Raw genomic sequence first — 16,835 nt, 5'->3', positions numbered from 1 at the left:
GGACCGCGAGATCGTGACCTGAGCCGAAGTCGGACGCTTAACCGACTGAGCCACCCAGGCGCCCCTAAACTTAGTTGAGTTTTAAACAAGTAAGGGTGGGTAGAATAAAGCAAAAACAATCAAGAGTTCTCATAGCCCTTTTCTGTCTTCTCTACAGTTCACATGTTTCAGGTTTAAAAACTATAACCACTTACAAAGCTCTGTCTTTGACTCATGAGTTTTGATCAGATCTCTTTGTAACTTTTTTTTTCCCTCTTTATTTTTTTTCCCCTTTCTCTCAGAGGATTATTACTCCTTGGGGAATCTAGAAACTGAATTTTTCTCTGAGGGATTTATTTCCCCCACTAGGCTTCCAGACTTCTTAACTATCTCAATTTCCTCTTCTTCCTGTTCTTCTGTCTGAGCCGGAGGGGAAGAGAACACTTTTTCCTTAAATGCAATTAATGTTTTACTTGCTCTGACGTGTTTAGACTTTACCTCTTACATGTTAGTTTATTCATTTCTGCTTTTATTGTAGGCTTCCTTTAACAGAATGGGAATATGTTCTATGTGCCCATCTCACAGACCAGTTTTTTCTGTTAAAAATCATGATTAACCAGGGTGATTTGTAGGGTAGTCAGAAGAGATCTTTTCAGGGGATGGTGGTATGTGGTAGAGGGACTGAAATAATTCCTCAGCTTAGCTCTGCACCTCTAACTATAGTGGAGTGAATAGGGGGAATGACTTCATTGTAAATTCTCTCAGACTGCCCTGCCTGGAAAGGTCTCTTTAATACCTCTCTTAAAATAACGTAACATACTGTGTGTGTGTGTGTGTGTGTGTGTGTGTGTGTGTGTGTGTGTGTATTTTTGAGAGAGAGTGAGCAAGCAGGTAAGGGGCAGAGAGAGAGGGAGACAGAGGATCTGAAGAGGGCTTGAACTCACAGACCATGAGATCATGACCTGAGCTGAATCAGATGCTTAACCGCTGGGCCACCCAAGCAGCCCTGTGTATGTGTGTGTTTTACAGAGACTCTTGTCAGATCTTTAAGGAATGGAGAATCATTTGTCTCTCTTTCTTAATTGCTTTTTTCAGGATGATGCTCGACAATTATTTGTTTTGGCTGGCAGTGCTGAAGAAGGAGTCATGACTCCAGAACTAGCAGGAGTGATTAAACGGTTATGGCGAGATGGTGGGGTACAAGCTTGCTTCAGCAGATCCAGGGAGTATCAGCTTAATGATTCTGCTTCATAGTAAGTAATTTTTCCCTGTGAAACTATAACAAAATAATTTGGTGACCCTAACAAAGTTCATTGTTCATAAGGAAACATTTAAGTAACAGACACTCTTAGAAGTCTATAGTATCCCTTGTAAAGATGGTTTCAGTTTAGGGCTATATAGCCCGTGGTCATTTTGTATGACTTGGAGAAAAATGTTTCCTCTTGAAATGTAAATGGGAGAATTGGCACGATGAAAAGTAACTCCGTGGTAGTTTATAATAAGTAAATGAAATAGAGAAATCTTTTGCAGCTGGATCTGGGATCTCTTCCAATGCAGTTTAAGTTCCCTCTGCATAAGGACTTTGCCAGCTAGTGAGGGAAATTAGAATAGTGATATCCCTTTTTATGCACCCAGCTCTGTGACTGGGCTGCACTATGGATTTCTCTGGTACTAGTCATCACTTATAAATCTTTTGCCAGATCACAATAGTAGACTTTGTACAGAAAGAGAATGTTGAGTCTTGGAAGGAAGTCAAAGCGTCTATTTGTCAAGGAAATTCTCTTAAATGTTACATATTTAGAGAATTTGTAATTGATACTTGTGCTAGGCTATTACATGCTATCCTATTTTGCTTCTTTTACGTTTATTTATACGACCTGTATCCAGAATGTATTTTTTGAATGTGCCTTTTGGGGGCTTGGTGAGTTCTTGGTACCTGTATGCATTTCTGTATTAATTGAAGGCACTTCTGAGCATTAAGATATTTTCTTCAATAATCTGTTTTCATATTTTTCTAATTTGTTCTAGAAAGAAGTTAAATTAAAAATTTTTTAATGTTTATTTTTGAGAAAATGAGAGAGGCACAGAGTGTGAGTTGGGGAGGGACAGAGAGAGAGGGAGACAGAATCCGAAGCAGGCTCCAGGCTGTGAGCTGCCAGCCCAGAGCCTGACACCGGGCTCGAACCCACAAACTGAGATCATGACCTGAGCTGAAGTTGGACCCTTAACTGACTGAGCCACCCAGGCACCCTGAAAGAAGTTAAATTATATTTGAAAAACTTAGTTATTATTTAAATGAAAACTTAACTTTAGAAACAAGGATCTTTTAATATGTTTTAGTTGCAATGTTGGTAGTTTCAATAATTCTCCCAATAGTCATGAAAGGTAGATTGTAATTATTACCTTTTTTTAAAAAAAAAATCATACTTCATTGAGCTCTGAATCGTCTAACTACACCAGAGAACATGTGATTTATAGAGTTTTTTCCCCCTGAGTTTTGGTTGAGGCTTGACTGATTCCTTAACATTAATAGTAGTACTTAGTTTTATAGAAGCTCGTTAATGATTCACTTATAATGGTGCCACCTGTTCTTCAGTTTTCTAGCCAAAAAAATCTTAAAATGTTTTTTCAATGTTTATTTTTATTTGAGAGACAGAGAGACAGTGTGTGAGCTGGGGAGGGGCAGGGAGAGAGGGAGAGAGAATTCCAAGCAGGCTCCAGGCTCTGTGCTGACAGCCTGTGCAAGCCTGTGCAAGCCTGATGTGGGGCTTGAACTCACGAGCCATGTGTGAGATCATGACCTGAGCTGAAGTCAGATGCTTAACCAACTGAGCCACCCAGGCGCCCCTAGCCAAAAAATCTTTAGAAACCCTGAAATTACCAGAATTTTAATTTAGCTTTGAAGCAGTCTTTTAATTATTTCACTGAATACTTACAATTTGTTTTTGGACTTAGATTTTTAAGAAAACCACAAGTTTTCCATTTCATGAATGAAAACAGGAAATATGGAAAAATGGAAAATAGTTCTCATTTTAATTTTAGTAATGTAGACACCATTCTCTAATGTCCTATCAAACATCAGAGCCTACAAATGACCCATTGACTGTAAATGTCTGAGGGCTTTTGTTTTGGTTTTGTTTTCGTGCTGTGCAATGCACAGTTGATTCAGTATTTAGCATTAAATTTCAGGAATCTTTCTTTAATAAGAATAACATCTCGATATTTGTTTTTAATTGGCCCTCATAGTTTAGTTTTGGTAGAATTAAAACCACTTTTGTGTGGTATGTATAGAACTTTAATTGTTCTGTGCTAGGTTCATGCTTTTTCTCATGATGATTTCTGTGATACTGCAGGTCTGGTTTTGTTCTGCCACTTTAGTGACAAGTTCAGAATCTACTTTTGGTAAGGAACGAGTTTATAGTTTAGTCTGTTGACTTGCTATGCACGTGGTTGGCTTCACCAGGTAAAAATAAATGTATTTTTTATTTAGTTACCTAAATGATTTGGATAGAATATCCCAAACCAACTACATTCCAACTCAGCAAGATGTCCTGCGGACAAGAGTGAAGACCACAGGCATCGTGGAAACGCACTTCACCTTCAAAGACCTATACTTCAAGTAAGTCCTCAATTCGCCTTTTTGCTAGATGTGCCAAAGACAGATATCTTTCCTTTAGTTAATCTCTTAATCAGGGTAAAATTTCTCTAGGCAATATTCTTTGGTTTAAAAACCTACCGTCATGTTCGTCAGCCAGTATTTGAATGTTTTAACTGAATGGGGGCCCAAACCTTTCTTCTTTGTCCAGTTAACATCAAATATTTTTGTCCATTTGGAGGAATTTAAATTCAAAATTAAAGTGTAAATATCAATAAAAGTAATCATATGGTTATCGGTTTATTTTATTTTTATTCTTTTCAGCTGCTTTTTTGTTGGAATCATCAAAACAGGTATTGAACGTTTGTCGTTTAGAAAGGTAACAGCAATACTAAGGCTAGAAAACTAGTTTTTTGGCTTAGTCGTGTGGCTTTGTTCTGCCATTTTGATATTAAAATAGACATGCTTTACTCACCCATGTCAATCCTTCCTTACTGGAGTGCATTTCCCTTTAAGTTTAATGGAATGGAGCTGATACTGTCATGGCTCTTGGACTGCATTGTGCACAGTATCATGCACAACTGAGTTTTTAATGTAGTATAGAATGGAAAATCAATCTGGAGATAGAGGTATTTTGGGGAACTATGATGATATAGAAAAAGTGGTTGTTTTAGAGAGAGAGAGAATTCTAGAATATGAATACAAAGGACTTTCTCATTAGCATTAGTTATTCTAAAATAGGCTTCAGCTTATCTGTGTGTTAATGGTCTTTTGTAAATACTAGAACTGTCTTTTTGGTTCCCACTTTCTGCTTTTGTGACCTTTGAGATTAGGAGTAAGCTTTTCCCCTTCACTATATGATGTTCTTTCCAGTTGCTTCATTATGCTTGTATGTAGCCTGTGATACTCCGCAGTGTCAAACGCAAATGTAACTTCTAGCTAGGAGCTTCTCAGTTTTTTTCTCTCTGAAAATATTTGCTTCGCAGGATTTGTGAAATCCACATGGAGTTTAGGTATTACTAGATTCCAGTGGAGGTCTTGAAATCTTAATAAACCAAAACAGGTTTGAAACATGGTGCAAAAAAATAGTAGTTCAGCTGAATATTGGTAGAATAGGAGAGCTACTTCTCTTTAGCACTGATGAATGTATCTAACTAGAGTAGCAAAGACCATATGGATTTATCTATCACCCATGAAGCCATAAGAATGAGATGCCTTTTGTGTACAGTAAGATTAGTAATCCATTTATAATTAAATGCGGTGAACCTTATTTAGTGCGGGAAACATTCTTGTTGATGTCATGGATTGATCTTTAGTTGGGTAAATCCTGTTGGTCTTCTTACGTCAGGATCAGTAGCCAGGCTTCGTTAAGGTGCTGTACCCACTTAATTGTTGGCATGTAGATATCTTGTTATGAAGTACTATCACTTCTTCCTTTTCCTCTTCTCTCTAGGCAAAACCACTATCCATTCATTCAAACATTTATTGAGCATCTGCTATATGCAAGGCATTGTGTAATTGCTTACTTGCCTCTCAGTTATGAGGTAATGTTTATAAAATGTTCATCTGTTAGTAAATTATATTGTAAATGTTAATATGTGCTAAAAGCCCACCTTGGGGACATCTTAATATTCTTCCAGTTTCATGGACTTTGTAGAAGAAAATGAAGGGGTAAGCTGAAATTATTGGTGTACCAGTGTGTGTCTCCCCTTGAGAGACTTTTATGGTGATATATATGATGTCCACTTTCCTCAAACCTATAATATGACCCTGTATCAAAGCCAGCTTGTGATTGTATCATTCCAGTTGTCATGACCAAAGGCTGGAAAAACAAACAAACGAAAAAAAGGTGCTAAATCAACTAAAAGAAAAGGCTGAGTCATGAAGAGATAATATGATTGTTCTTTTCAAATGTACATTGAGAAATTACTCAGTGATGTCTTATTTCTCTCAATTTCTCTGGGAAAATTCTTTGGAAATAGACCCCTCGTCACCACTGTCGATCTTGACATACTAAACCTACCTGCATACCTCCTCAGACACTGGTACCAGCTAACAGACAAAGCACTGCAGGTGTTGCCCTTACTGTAGGAAGTAGATGAGGATGCTGTTGACAGAAGTACAGCAGTTGAGCCAGGATATTAAGTAAGCCCCCCAAAAGGGAGTGATGGACTGAAACTCATCTGGAGTGGAACATAAAGTTTGTCAACAGCTGAGTTAGCTTTAGATGAGACCTAAGAGTTCGGAGACACTGGCTAAATAAGTTTGGTTTTTAGATATTGGGTTCTTAGAGTCCTACCCTGAAATACAATTTGCCTTCTCCATAATTAATCTCTAAAATATTTTTTCCTTAAAATAAGGAACCTCAGCTTTAAAAAACCTCAGCTTTAAACCTCGGCTTTAAAAAAGGAAGAATTTTTTTTTACAAAGTAAGGGAAACAAACATTTTGGAAGCAGAATGCAAGTTGGAGATTTCTAGTTTTTCAGTGTTCTCTTTAACTAAAGAGTAAACCATTTCGAGAGGTAGAGTGGTGGTGTGGGTAAGAGCCAGGGCGCTGGAGTTAGAGTGCCTGGGTTCAGAGCCCCAGTCCCCATTTGTTAGTAGTGTGCCCTTGGGCAAATTACTTAACATAGCTGTGCACTGGAGATGATAATTGTACTTATAGGAGTGTTGTGAGGGTCAAATGAGTTAATGTACTTAAGATGTTTAGGATTGTATCTGGCACCATGGTAAATGGTAAATATTAGTTATTCTTGCTGTTATCTTAAGTTATATTATTCAGCTCTTCATTTTTCCTGTCTTTTTTTCCCCGTCTTCCTTTAATCCATTTCAGTGCTTATTCTGCTGATTTTTGAGATATAATTTCATCTGATAGAAGCTTTGATAGAGAAGGCTCAGCTAGTTATTTACAATGAGAATTTTGATTATCCCTAGATTTTATTTGCTCATGTTATTCTCTTTTGACCATGGATTATTAGTTCGACTACATTTTATCTGCTGCTTGTTTGTCTTTTCTGTTATAAATGGGGTGTTCCACACGCAATAGTGGGAGGTTCCCTAAACATTTCAGTTTAGGGAGAGGTGTGTTTGTGACCTTGCTGAATTTGTGCTTTCTTTCCCTTTACTTCAGGATGTTTGATGTAGGTGGCCAGAGATCAGAACGCAAAAAGTGGATTCACTGTTTTGAGGGAGTGACAGCAATTATCTTCTGTGTGGCCCTCAGTGATTATGACCTTGTTCTGGCTGAGGATGAGGAGATGGTATGTTGGGTTTTCTGGTAAAAAGGCAGTCTAATGCAGCCAGGAAATGGAAAATAACTTAGGAAGATTCAGTGCATACATTTGCTCGTTGGACCAAAACTTGATTCCTTAATTTTTTTCCCTGTCAGTGGGTTTAGAATTTTAAAATACTGATCCATGCTCTATTAATTCTTAAGAGATATGACAGCACACTGAGTATGTGGGCAGGATTAAGTGCTCTTGGTAGCCATTCTTCTTCCCATCTCCCAACCTCCAAGAATTACAAAAATGAGGACTGGATTAACTTTTGAGTTGTCAGTCTCTGGTTTATTTCCATGAATGCCATTCAGTGCTTTTAAAACTTGTTGGTCTGTTTTTTCATTAACAGTTAATCCACTTTTGCTTTCTGTTACTGACATCCTTTTTTTCCCCCCTCAGAACCGAATGCATGAAAGCATGAAACTGTTTGACAGCATTTGTAACAACAAATGGTTTACAGACACTTCAATCATTCTCTTCCTCAACAAGAAAGATCTTTTTGAGGAAAAAATAAAGAGGAGTCCATTAACTATCTGTTATCCAGAATACACGGGTAAGAGATCATGAACGATTTTGTTCACACTTCAGTGGCATTCCTATACCTGCCTTTTTATTTTAAACAATGCATGTATAACCTTATGGAGTGTTCACTGGTAGTGGTATTAACATTAAGCATGTGATTAAGACCAGTTAAGTCTAAAGTGCTGTTCCTGACATAATTGAGTTTACTGTGTTTATTTTATATTTCTGTCTTCCTCACCGTTTGAGGAAAATAGAGAAAAATAAAAATCAAAATTTGGTGTAAGTATGTTAAAAAAATACGAGAAGATGCAGTCATTGCACTCAAGACACAGTAGTTGTAGAGAGAGGGGCACACATAAAGAATTTCATTATAGTATGAAATGCTCATTAACAGAAGACGTGGTTACTGCTGTGGGTTCAGTGTCCTCTTTTTGCCAGAGGAAATGACACTTGGAGTGAGATAACGAGAGGATGAATTAGAAATGACGAGGTATACTGAGGAATAAAAGCATTTTAGGAAGAAGGAATAACCTGTAGGAAAATATGGAGGTTTAAAAAAAAAAAAAAAAAAAAAAAAAAAAACCATGATGCATTTTGGAACCTAGAAGGAATTTGGTATTGTCAGAGCTTAAAGTGATGGGAGGGAGTTGTTGAAGTGATGGGTGGGATGCTCACGGAGGGCTTTGTATTTCATACTGAGATAGGGGCAAGCTGTCCAAGGATTTTGATTCGGATACATGATGTAGGAGAAACTGCTTTAGAAAGATGATACAGGGGAGCCTGGATGGCTCAGTTGGTTAAGCATCTGACTTCGGCTCAGGTCATGATCTCACGGTTCGTGGGTTTGAGCCCCACATCGGGCTCTGTGCTGACAGCTCAGAGCCTGGAGCCTGCTTTGTATTCTGTGTCTCCCTCTCTCTCTGCCCCTCCCCACTCTCACTCTGTCTCTCAAAAATAAACATTAAAAAATTTTTTTTAATTTAAAAAGAATAAAGCATAAAAAATATGAAAAAGAAAAGAAAGATGATATAATAAATGGCAATAAAGATGGATAGTAGGGGAGTTGAATTAGTAAGGAGTCACTTAGGATACAAATAAAAACTTCAGGTGAAGATACAGGGATATATCATAGAAGCCAAGGGCAAGAACGCAGACATATCTTAAGAATGCATTTAGAACTAGGAAATAGAAAAGTGTCAGGGATCCTGGAAGTACTTCTTTCCCCATCTCTTCTCTCCTTCTATGTATCTTCTTTATTTTTCTCTGCTTACCAACTTTCTGTGCTACTCAGTTTATGTGATATAAGATGGCCCTGCCATGGTCTTTCTCCTGCAGTTAGGTAGGTAGGTAGGTAGGTAGGTAGGTAGGTATGTATGTATGTATGTATGTTTATTTTGAGAGAGAGAGACACACAGAAAGAGAGAGGGAATACCAAGCAGGATCCATGGTCAGCGTGGAGCCGACATGGGGCTTGATCCCACCACCACCATAAGATCATGACCTGAGCCAATTTCAGGAGTCAGGCACTTAACCATCTGAACTACTACCCAGGCACCCTTTTCTCCTGTATTTAAAAGGTAAGGCTCGGGCACATGGCTGGCTCATTTGGTAGAGCATGTGACTTTTGATCTCAAGGTTGTAAGTTTGACCTCATGTTGGGTGGAGAGATTACTTAGAAATAAAATCTTAAAAACAATTTTTTTTTTTTTTAAATAAAAGACCAGGCTAAACTGATAATGGTTGGCCCCATGTTCAAATTCCTAGGGGACAGATTCTGGCCAAGGTTAAGCCAGGTAAAAATACTTAGCCCAGTTAATGTCAGGGATGCAAACACGAAATGCCAGGGCTGCACCACTATAACCTTTAGATCAGAATTGGATATTTTCAGGGAAGGAGAACTTTTTTTTAGCTGAGCAGACACTGTAAATGCTTTCTGTAATAAAGTGAAGAGGGTAGCTAAGGTAAAGAAGCCAGAAGAGTCAAAGGTACTCCCAGAGTTCTGTCTTGATTGGCTGCTGGTGCTGTGGTCTCTAATTGATATTTAGGAATATTGATTTTGAAGTATCTGAAGAACATCCAGATGGCGGTATCTAATAGGCAGGTGTATATGTGGCCTTGGAGTTTTGGGAGAGATTGGGGGTTAGATATATTGATTTGAGATCATGTATAAATACAGCATGGAAATGGATCAGATGACATGGGGTGATGATATAGAATGAAAACAGAAAAGGACCATGGATAGAATGAGAGAGAATTTCAGACTTTTTTGGCAGGAGAGAAAGAAAGGTTTGTATTAGGTATAAAGACGAGAACCAGGAGAGCCAAGGTATCAAAAGCTAGGAGTTTAAGAAGTGAGTGAGGGGTGGTCAGCAATGTTGTGTACAAAGTAAGATACACATTGAAAAATGGCCTCTGGAGTTAGCGATCCAGGAGATCGTGAGTGTTACTGAGAGCAGTGTCAGTAAGAGTAGAGCCAGGACAGTGAGTTACTGAGTGGGAAGTGGAGAAATGAAGATAGGTATAGCCTACTGTAACTTGGATTACAGGGGAAGGAAAGATTTAAGAATGTTCATAAGCTTGGAGGTAAGATTTTATAGCAGAAGTTGTAAAAATTGGATGTAATTGATGGAGCAAGATTTGTAAGCAGGTGGGAAAGGAAGGAATCAAGGAATTCCGTACAATGGAATTATTATTATTATTCTTATTCAGCCATAAAAAGGAAGGAAGTACTGATACATGCTACAACTTATACGAACCTCATAAACATTATGCCAAGTGAAAGGAACCAAACACAACAGGTCACATTTGTGTGATTGTTTTGTGTGATATTCCCCAAATAGACAAATCCATAGGGACAACAGATTGGTTGGTGGTTACCAGGAGATGGGGGGAGGTACTGTGGGGAGAATGAGGAATGATTACTTATTGGGAATGGGTTGTTTTTCTGGATTGGTGAAGACGTTTTGAAACTAGAGAGAGAAGGTGGTTGCATAACATTGTGAATACATTATGCCACTGTATTGTGCACTTGTATGTTATGTAAATTTCACCTCAACTTAAAAGTCTTGGTAGAGCAGTTAAATTTTGAACCAGAAGGGAGACCTCTCTAAGACCAAAGGTATAAATAAGTGGAGATACAGGTAACTTTTTAAGTGAGGTGGTGGGCTAAAAAGTTGAGATGTAGCGTAAGCCCCCTGGCCTTTCTTTGGGAATTTGCAAATGTAGTCAGAATCAGGAGAGAGGTGAGTAGAAAAGTAGCCAGGTTTTAAGGTGGAGAGAAATCTTAAGTCGAAGGATTGACAGTGTTCTAGCTGAAAATCTTCCACATAGCAAAGAACCCTCAATATCATAGCTTTTTTTTTTTTTTTTTTTTTTTTTTTTTTGTGGTGAACTTGTAAGCCTGTCTTGCACTGGCTTCGTTCTTCTTAAGAAGTCTCACGGTCCTCATTTCCCAAGTGTCAGTATCTGTTCTACCAGCCAGAATTCGCTTTTCAGTCCCCCTCTCTCCTTTAATATACAGAAGTTCTGCAGAGCTCATGAAACCTATTTCAAGCACCTACCAAGCTGTCTTCCTTTATTTCTTTAAATATTCTGCTTAAATAACATTCCTTTCTTGTTGGTATTTGTTGCTGTGTCTAACGTCACTTAATTTCACAAATGTTATTTGTGGAAAACAGCCTCTGGTTTACAAGAATAAAGTATTGTGTTTTTGTTGTTGAGTTTTTCCGGTTCTGTAGTCCGTTTCTAGGGCAATTCTAAAGGCTCACAGGCAGTTAAGATGGTGTAGAAGCGTGTGGGTAAGTGTTAAGAGTTGAAAATAAGGTTTTCTTTTGAGCCCCCTCCCCTTTAAAAAATGACAGCTTAACTGAGATAAGTTAATAATTTATATGCCACAGAAACACATTTTAAAGGGCATAATTCAGGCCCCTTTCCCTTTCACATGTACTAGTTTACCTTTCATTAAATTATTGCCATAAGGCTCTGAAGCTCAGCTTCCTTAAAACTGGTATGATTTTGAAAAGAAGCGTGACTAACTCTTTTGAATTGTTTATGTCAAGATCACTCCAAGGAGCACAGGCTCTCTGACCTTTTCAACAGTTGTGTCCTAGCAACGCATCTTCCTACTTCCCTAGTTTCCTTTTATACATTTTTGGTTTTTTAGCTGAAACGTCTAAATGAAAGGGGAAAAAGGAAAAGGCTCGTTTCCCTAGATCTTTTCGTGTGATGATTTTGTTTTACTTAGAGTCTGCTCTCAAGAAAGCCTAATGATTATAGAATTAAAGAAATCTGTCTATATTCATTTGGGTTATTCCCTCTCTTCATCAGTCAGTGGGGATGGCCTGACTTAGTTGAATGCAGGCAGCTATTATAATTTAAACTGAGAATATTGAGTGTCTGCTTCAGGTTCCAATACATATGAAGAAGCAGCTGCTTATATTCAGTGCCAGTTTGAAGATCTGAACAGAAGAAAAGACACCAAGGAGATCTATACTCACTTCACCTGTGCCACAGACACCAAGAATGTGCAGTTTGTTTTTGATGCTGTTACGGATGTCATCATTAAAAACAACTTAAAGGAATGTGGACTTTACTGAAGAGGGTTGGAGATTAATGAAAGGTAAAACTTCAGACAATTTAGTTATAGTGCTCTAGTGATGTCCCTGGACTTTGTAAACTATTCTAATTAAGAATGTTCTTCTTTTCTAGTTATTACATTGTGGAGTGTTGAGACCAGACTTCTTTTGCTGTCTCATTGGGCAGCTGCAAGCATGAACGGGACCAGGGAATGGCAGCAGCATGCAGAATCTTAGCACTCTTTAGCACAATCTTCTGTATTAGGGAACTCTTAATTGACATGAGATGCTAAAGTCAGACATTGGAATTGGAACGACTGTATAAAGTATGATTCGATCATTAAGACCACTTGGATTTCATAATTTCAAATGTTTAGGGCCGATGTGAAGTTGAGGTGCTGCATTCCAGAACTTTAATATGTAGCTTGCTCTTTTTTTTCCTTCTTAACAAACCACCAGTTCATTTTTAAAGTTTTTTTTTTCATCAAGAGAATAATGTTACTAAATTTTATTTCTTTGTTTGCAAGAGAATCTTTATTAAAACACAATCTTAACTATGCACATGATGTGACCAGATCATCTTGAAAATACTCCTCTTAGTAGGAGCTCTTTGTTTTTAACTTTTGGTATGGTCAGAACATCATATTTCCATAATTACTTAATTCTTTATGGTTATTGGGGCTATGACTATAGCTTTTTTGGATGAAATTTATGTTACTCTCCTGCTCAAAGTACCATCATGGTTTTTAAGTGGTAATTACATTGGAGAGTTCTGTAATAAGATTCTCACTCTCTAACTTTTGTTTAAGTTTATGGTTTAAGGTTAACCTGGTTTATGCTGATTACCAAATTACTAGGTAAATGCTGATGTAGGATGTAAAGTTAGTTTCTTGGATACGGACACACCCAGGGCAGCTGTCAACTAGAAATGCAAATTGCAAAATTCCAAACGGAAACCGTGACTTTGCTGCTACATATCTACTAAATTGACCACTTTGGTTCTTGCTTGTTTGTCTCAGTCATAGGGAGTTCTGTAAAAGATGCCCCTTGTTTTCCATCTTCCATGGCCTTTTCTGTTGGGAAACATCTAAAGTGTATTAACAGTGCATGCTTTTACTTTGTAAATGTGGTGCCAAATCCCTGTTTGCCATTGTTTTTATTGTAGCAATGTTAATTGTAGTAATCCTTAGTCAGTACCTTCTTTTGCCGAAACTCCTGCATTTTGGGACTTTTTCCACTATGTTGTATGTACAGATTTTAATCTGTTATAGTTGGCAGCAGTATTAAAATGGTGAGTAAAGAGTCCAGGTTTGTTCCTGTTTGTAATTAGTCCTTTCTGGAAATATTTTCTTCTGTTTCTTTTTGTTCCTGCTGAATGTGCTTTGGCCTTTGTCTGAGAGTGGGTTTAGGTAGAGGGTTCCCTGAAGGTCTAGTCTTTTGGTGTAGTAGTATTGTTTTATTTTGGCCTGAGGGTCTTATGTCATATCTGTGTCAGTGACATGCAGTCATAATCCATTTTCCGGGTTTACATTTTGGTTTTGTGGAGAGCTTTATTCACCTCGGCCTGTAGATCCTTTTGTATAATGTACAGCAAATGTCTTTAAATATCGAATGGGCCTTTGGGGGAAGGCAGATGAAGAGAATGTATTGTGAGCATTCCAAATCAGCAGTTTGAGCAGTGCCTTTGGGGTCCAGTCTTTTCAGATTGGATTCTATGTCATCTTTTGATGTGACCTTTTACTAGTTTAAAAAAAAAAGAAAAAGGAATGATGGTCAGCAAAGCTAATTCAGAAAGCAAGCCACAGCACTTCAGTGCCTTTATTGGAATTTTTTTTCTTACTCTTTTTGGAAAAGTATAACTATGCAGATGCTATAACGGTACTATCTAAACAATTTCTTTAGGGCTGGGAAAACTGCATCTAAAAGAAAGAAAAAATGATCAGCTTCGATTGGTGATTAGTTTATGCCCACAATGTAGATAGGACCGATAGTTCCTGTTCATTTTGAATAATCTTTTCCTTATTGTATTTTGTGATCTAGAATCATCTGGAAATGAGAACTCGTGGAATATTGTTTTAACTGTAGTCTTTCTATAGTCAGGGCTAATGGGATGGTGTTGATGATAATCCAAAATAACAAATAATCTGAATGCGTTAATTTTACTTTGAAATGCACCTTGTATTTTCATTTGAATATGTCTATCTGATATGTTCATTTTTTAGCTTTTCTGTTAATGAAAAAATAGTAATTCTCTGATTTTTTTGCCCCCATGCCATTTACATTTTTCTTTATTTACATGAAGATCACCCCCTACCCTACCATCCCAAGTAATTTGTCTAAATGCACATTCCTGGAGGACACAGGGACACAATTCAAGTCATTGTTTTTCAGATATGCCTTAAGTCAAAATCACCTGGATCCATTTCAGAGATTGACTCTTGGCTGGTGGGCCTAGTGATCTATCATTTTAAAAAGGTGATTCTTACCAGCTTTGCAAATCACTGTTGTGTTTTGAAATAAAAGATCTTTTCTAATAGCAGATCCAGAGTGTGGGGGTGAAACATCATGTGTACTAGCCTGGAGAAAAAAGGATTGGTATTTGTAATCAAAGAAACTAAAAGTTGCCTTGTGTCTTTTCTGTGGAGAATGCTGGAGGTTTGTGATGGACTGCATTTCAGTATTCATGTGGCCAGGCTTTGGACCATCTGAGAAACCAGCACATCTAAGAAAATTAAATTTTAATGAATAAAGAACAGTAAATAGACCCTAGTAGGAAGGACTGGAACAATAGCTTTATTTTGCTGTTTATTTTGTTCCATCTGCACCTGATTAAAACCTTGGGCTGTAGAAATGCCATTCATTAGGCTCTATTTAAAGAGGATATAGTCTCCTTAAAGGCCAGTCTTGCCCGACCTTACAAACTCAGCCTTGCAGCAGATTTCACCTCCTGGCACAAAAATTCCAAAAACTTTTACAGTTATTCATAAGTGGATCTTGGGATGACATTTCATCTTGGACAGTTTAAATTCTAAGTCTCTAGTTCAGTGTGTCATTTTATTATTGTTTCCAATGATGGATTGTTATTTTTTATAAAGTGCTGCATTCTAAGAATAGATGGACCAAATTTTAAAAACTATTTTCTTGCCTTGTTTCTTCTTCTTTTATGTGTTCTATTTGTGTTTTATTATATACACATTTTAGAGCATTTAAAAATAACTGCTGGTTCTTCTAATTCATTTGCCCACCTTATATTCTTATATCCTAGCCACTGTCCTATTTGTAGCTGTGACTTTCTTTGTACATTGCTTGTCTAGCCTGACTAGTTGTTTCATATATTTATACATTTGTTTAGCATAGCTCTGGAGAATCGCGTTGCACAGCTTGTTGCTGTATTGGCAGTTACATATAAGGTAGTCTTTCATTCCCATTAAAAACCTCCCTTTGGTTGATCTTTTTTACCCCTTTCAGATGTTCAAATGTTTATTTATTTTGAGAGAGAGAGCGCGAGTGTGCGCGTATGTAAGGGGCAGAGAGAGAGAGAGACCCAAGCAGGCTCCACGTGTTAGCACAGAGCCCAATGCAGGGCTCGATCTCATGAGTCATGAGATCAGGATCTGAGCCAAAATCAAGAGTAGGACGCTTAACCAACTGAGCCACCCAGGTGCCCGTCGCCTTCCAGATGTTCAAAAAAACCACAGTCCTTTACTCATTTAAATATAACTAAAACAGCACTAATTTTCTTCACTCTTACCACTTATGAAATCTTTCATATCTTATACTGACTTCAATTTTTTTTTAATGTTTATTTTTGAGAGAGAGAGCATGCGTGCGCATGAGTTGGGGAGGGGGCAGAGAGAGAGGGAGACATAGAACCTGGAACAGCTCCAGGCTTTGAGCTGTCCGCACAGAACCTGATGTGGGACTTGACTCCACAAACCGTGAGATCACAACCTGATCTGAAGTTGAACGCGCAACTGACTGAGCCACCCAGGTGTTCCTCTTATACTAACTTGAAGAACAAGGTTATTTCAGTTTCCTAGTACTGCCAGCTCATTCTCCAGGCTTCACAGTACAAGTCAGAGATCTGACCTGGACCAGCCACAACTCTCCACATAGCTTTATGGCTGTCTAAGCACAAGAGAAAACCAGGCTGCTTAGGGGACTGAAATCAAAAGTTGATCTTGTTAGCAGTTAGTTAGCTTGTTAGGAGCTAGTTAGCAGGAAGTAAAAGATTTAGGTGAGGTACAAGGAATGAACTTCCTGGATGGTGAAGATCTGTGTTCCTTTACCTTTGTGTAAGTTTTAACCCCCACCCCCATTTTCTCATAACTTATATGAATTACTTCTGCTAGGAGAACATACTCCAGAACAAGTCGGGACAGGACAGTTTTTTCTGATACTATGTCAGGCTTACATACCTGGCTCAACTCCAGTCTTCTTAGGAGTGAGAGATAATAAAGAAGGTTATATGGTAGTAGATACCTGAGGTGCAAGATTAACATACAGATTCCCTGGCTAAACTCTACTAAATTAAGTCTACAGGTCTTGGGAACATGTATTTTTAAATACATTTCTCAGGTGGTTCTGATGAAGCTAACCTGGGCCAACATTTGGGGGATAACTGAATGGGACCCAATGTTAAAGATCAACACAAACAGTAGACAGATTTAACCTTAAAAAAATCACTAGTAAACGACTGAGGCATTTTTTATTTGCCAAGAAATCAGAAGCACCTTTTGTATGTGACTTAGAGTGCCGTCCACCAAAAAAATTAGTATGAGAACTGTTAAGTCAAAGAACATTCTTACACTTTTGATACAGAGTATTTAATCTTTATACATAATTAAGACAAAACACTTGAAGTTTCCAAACATTGGTTTAATTTT

The 16,835-nt window shown here is 37.9% G+C and overlaps 1 protein-coding gene across 1 annotated transcript in view; it reads left to right on the top strand.

Moving 5' to 3' along the window:
* Positions 1-13,254, top strand: part of GNAI3 (G protein subunit alpha i3) — a 38,372-nt gene extending 25,118 nt beyond the window's left edge. The window contains exons 4-9 of the mRNA XM_049616630.1: positions 1,075-1,232; positions 3,470-3,598; positions 6,706-6,835; positions 7,253-7,406; positions 11,780-11,993; positions 12,083-13,254. Coding sequence (XP_049472587.1) covers positions 1,075-1,232; positions 3,470-3,598; positions 6,706-6,835; positions 7,253-7,406; positions 11,780-11,970 — 762 coding nt within the window. The 3' untranslated portion in view covers positions 11,971-11,993; positions 12,083-13,254. The remainder of the gene's footprint in view (positions 1-1,074; positions 1,233-3,469; positions 3,599-6,705; positions 6,836-7,252; positions 7,407-11,779; positions 11,994-12,082) is intronic.
* Positions 13,255-16,835: the final 3,581 nt, after the last annotated feature.

This window comes from Panthera uncia (assembly GCF_023721935.1).
Source record: "Panthera uncia isolate 11264 chromosome C1 unlocalized genomic scaffold, Puncia_PCG_1.0 HiC_scaffold_4, whole genome shotgun sequence".
Classification (NCBI taxonomy): Eukaryota; Metazoa; Chordata; class Mammalia; order Carnivora; family Felidae; genus Panthera; species Panthera uncia.
Note: the sequence above shows the minus strand (reverse complement) of the source record. Positions and strands in the feature narration are given on the sequence as shown.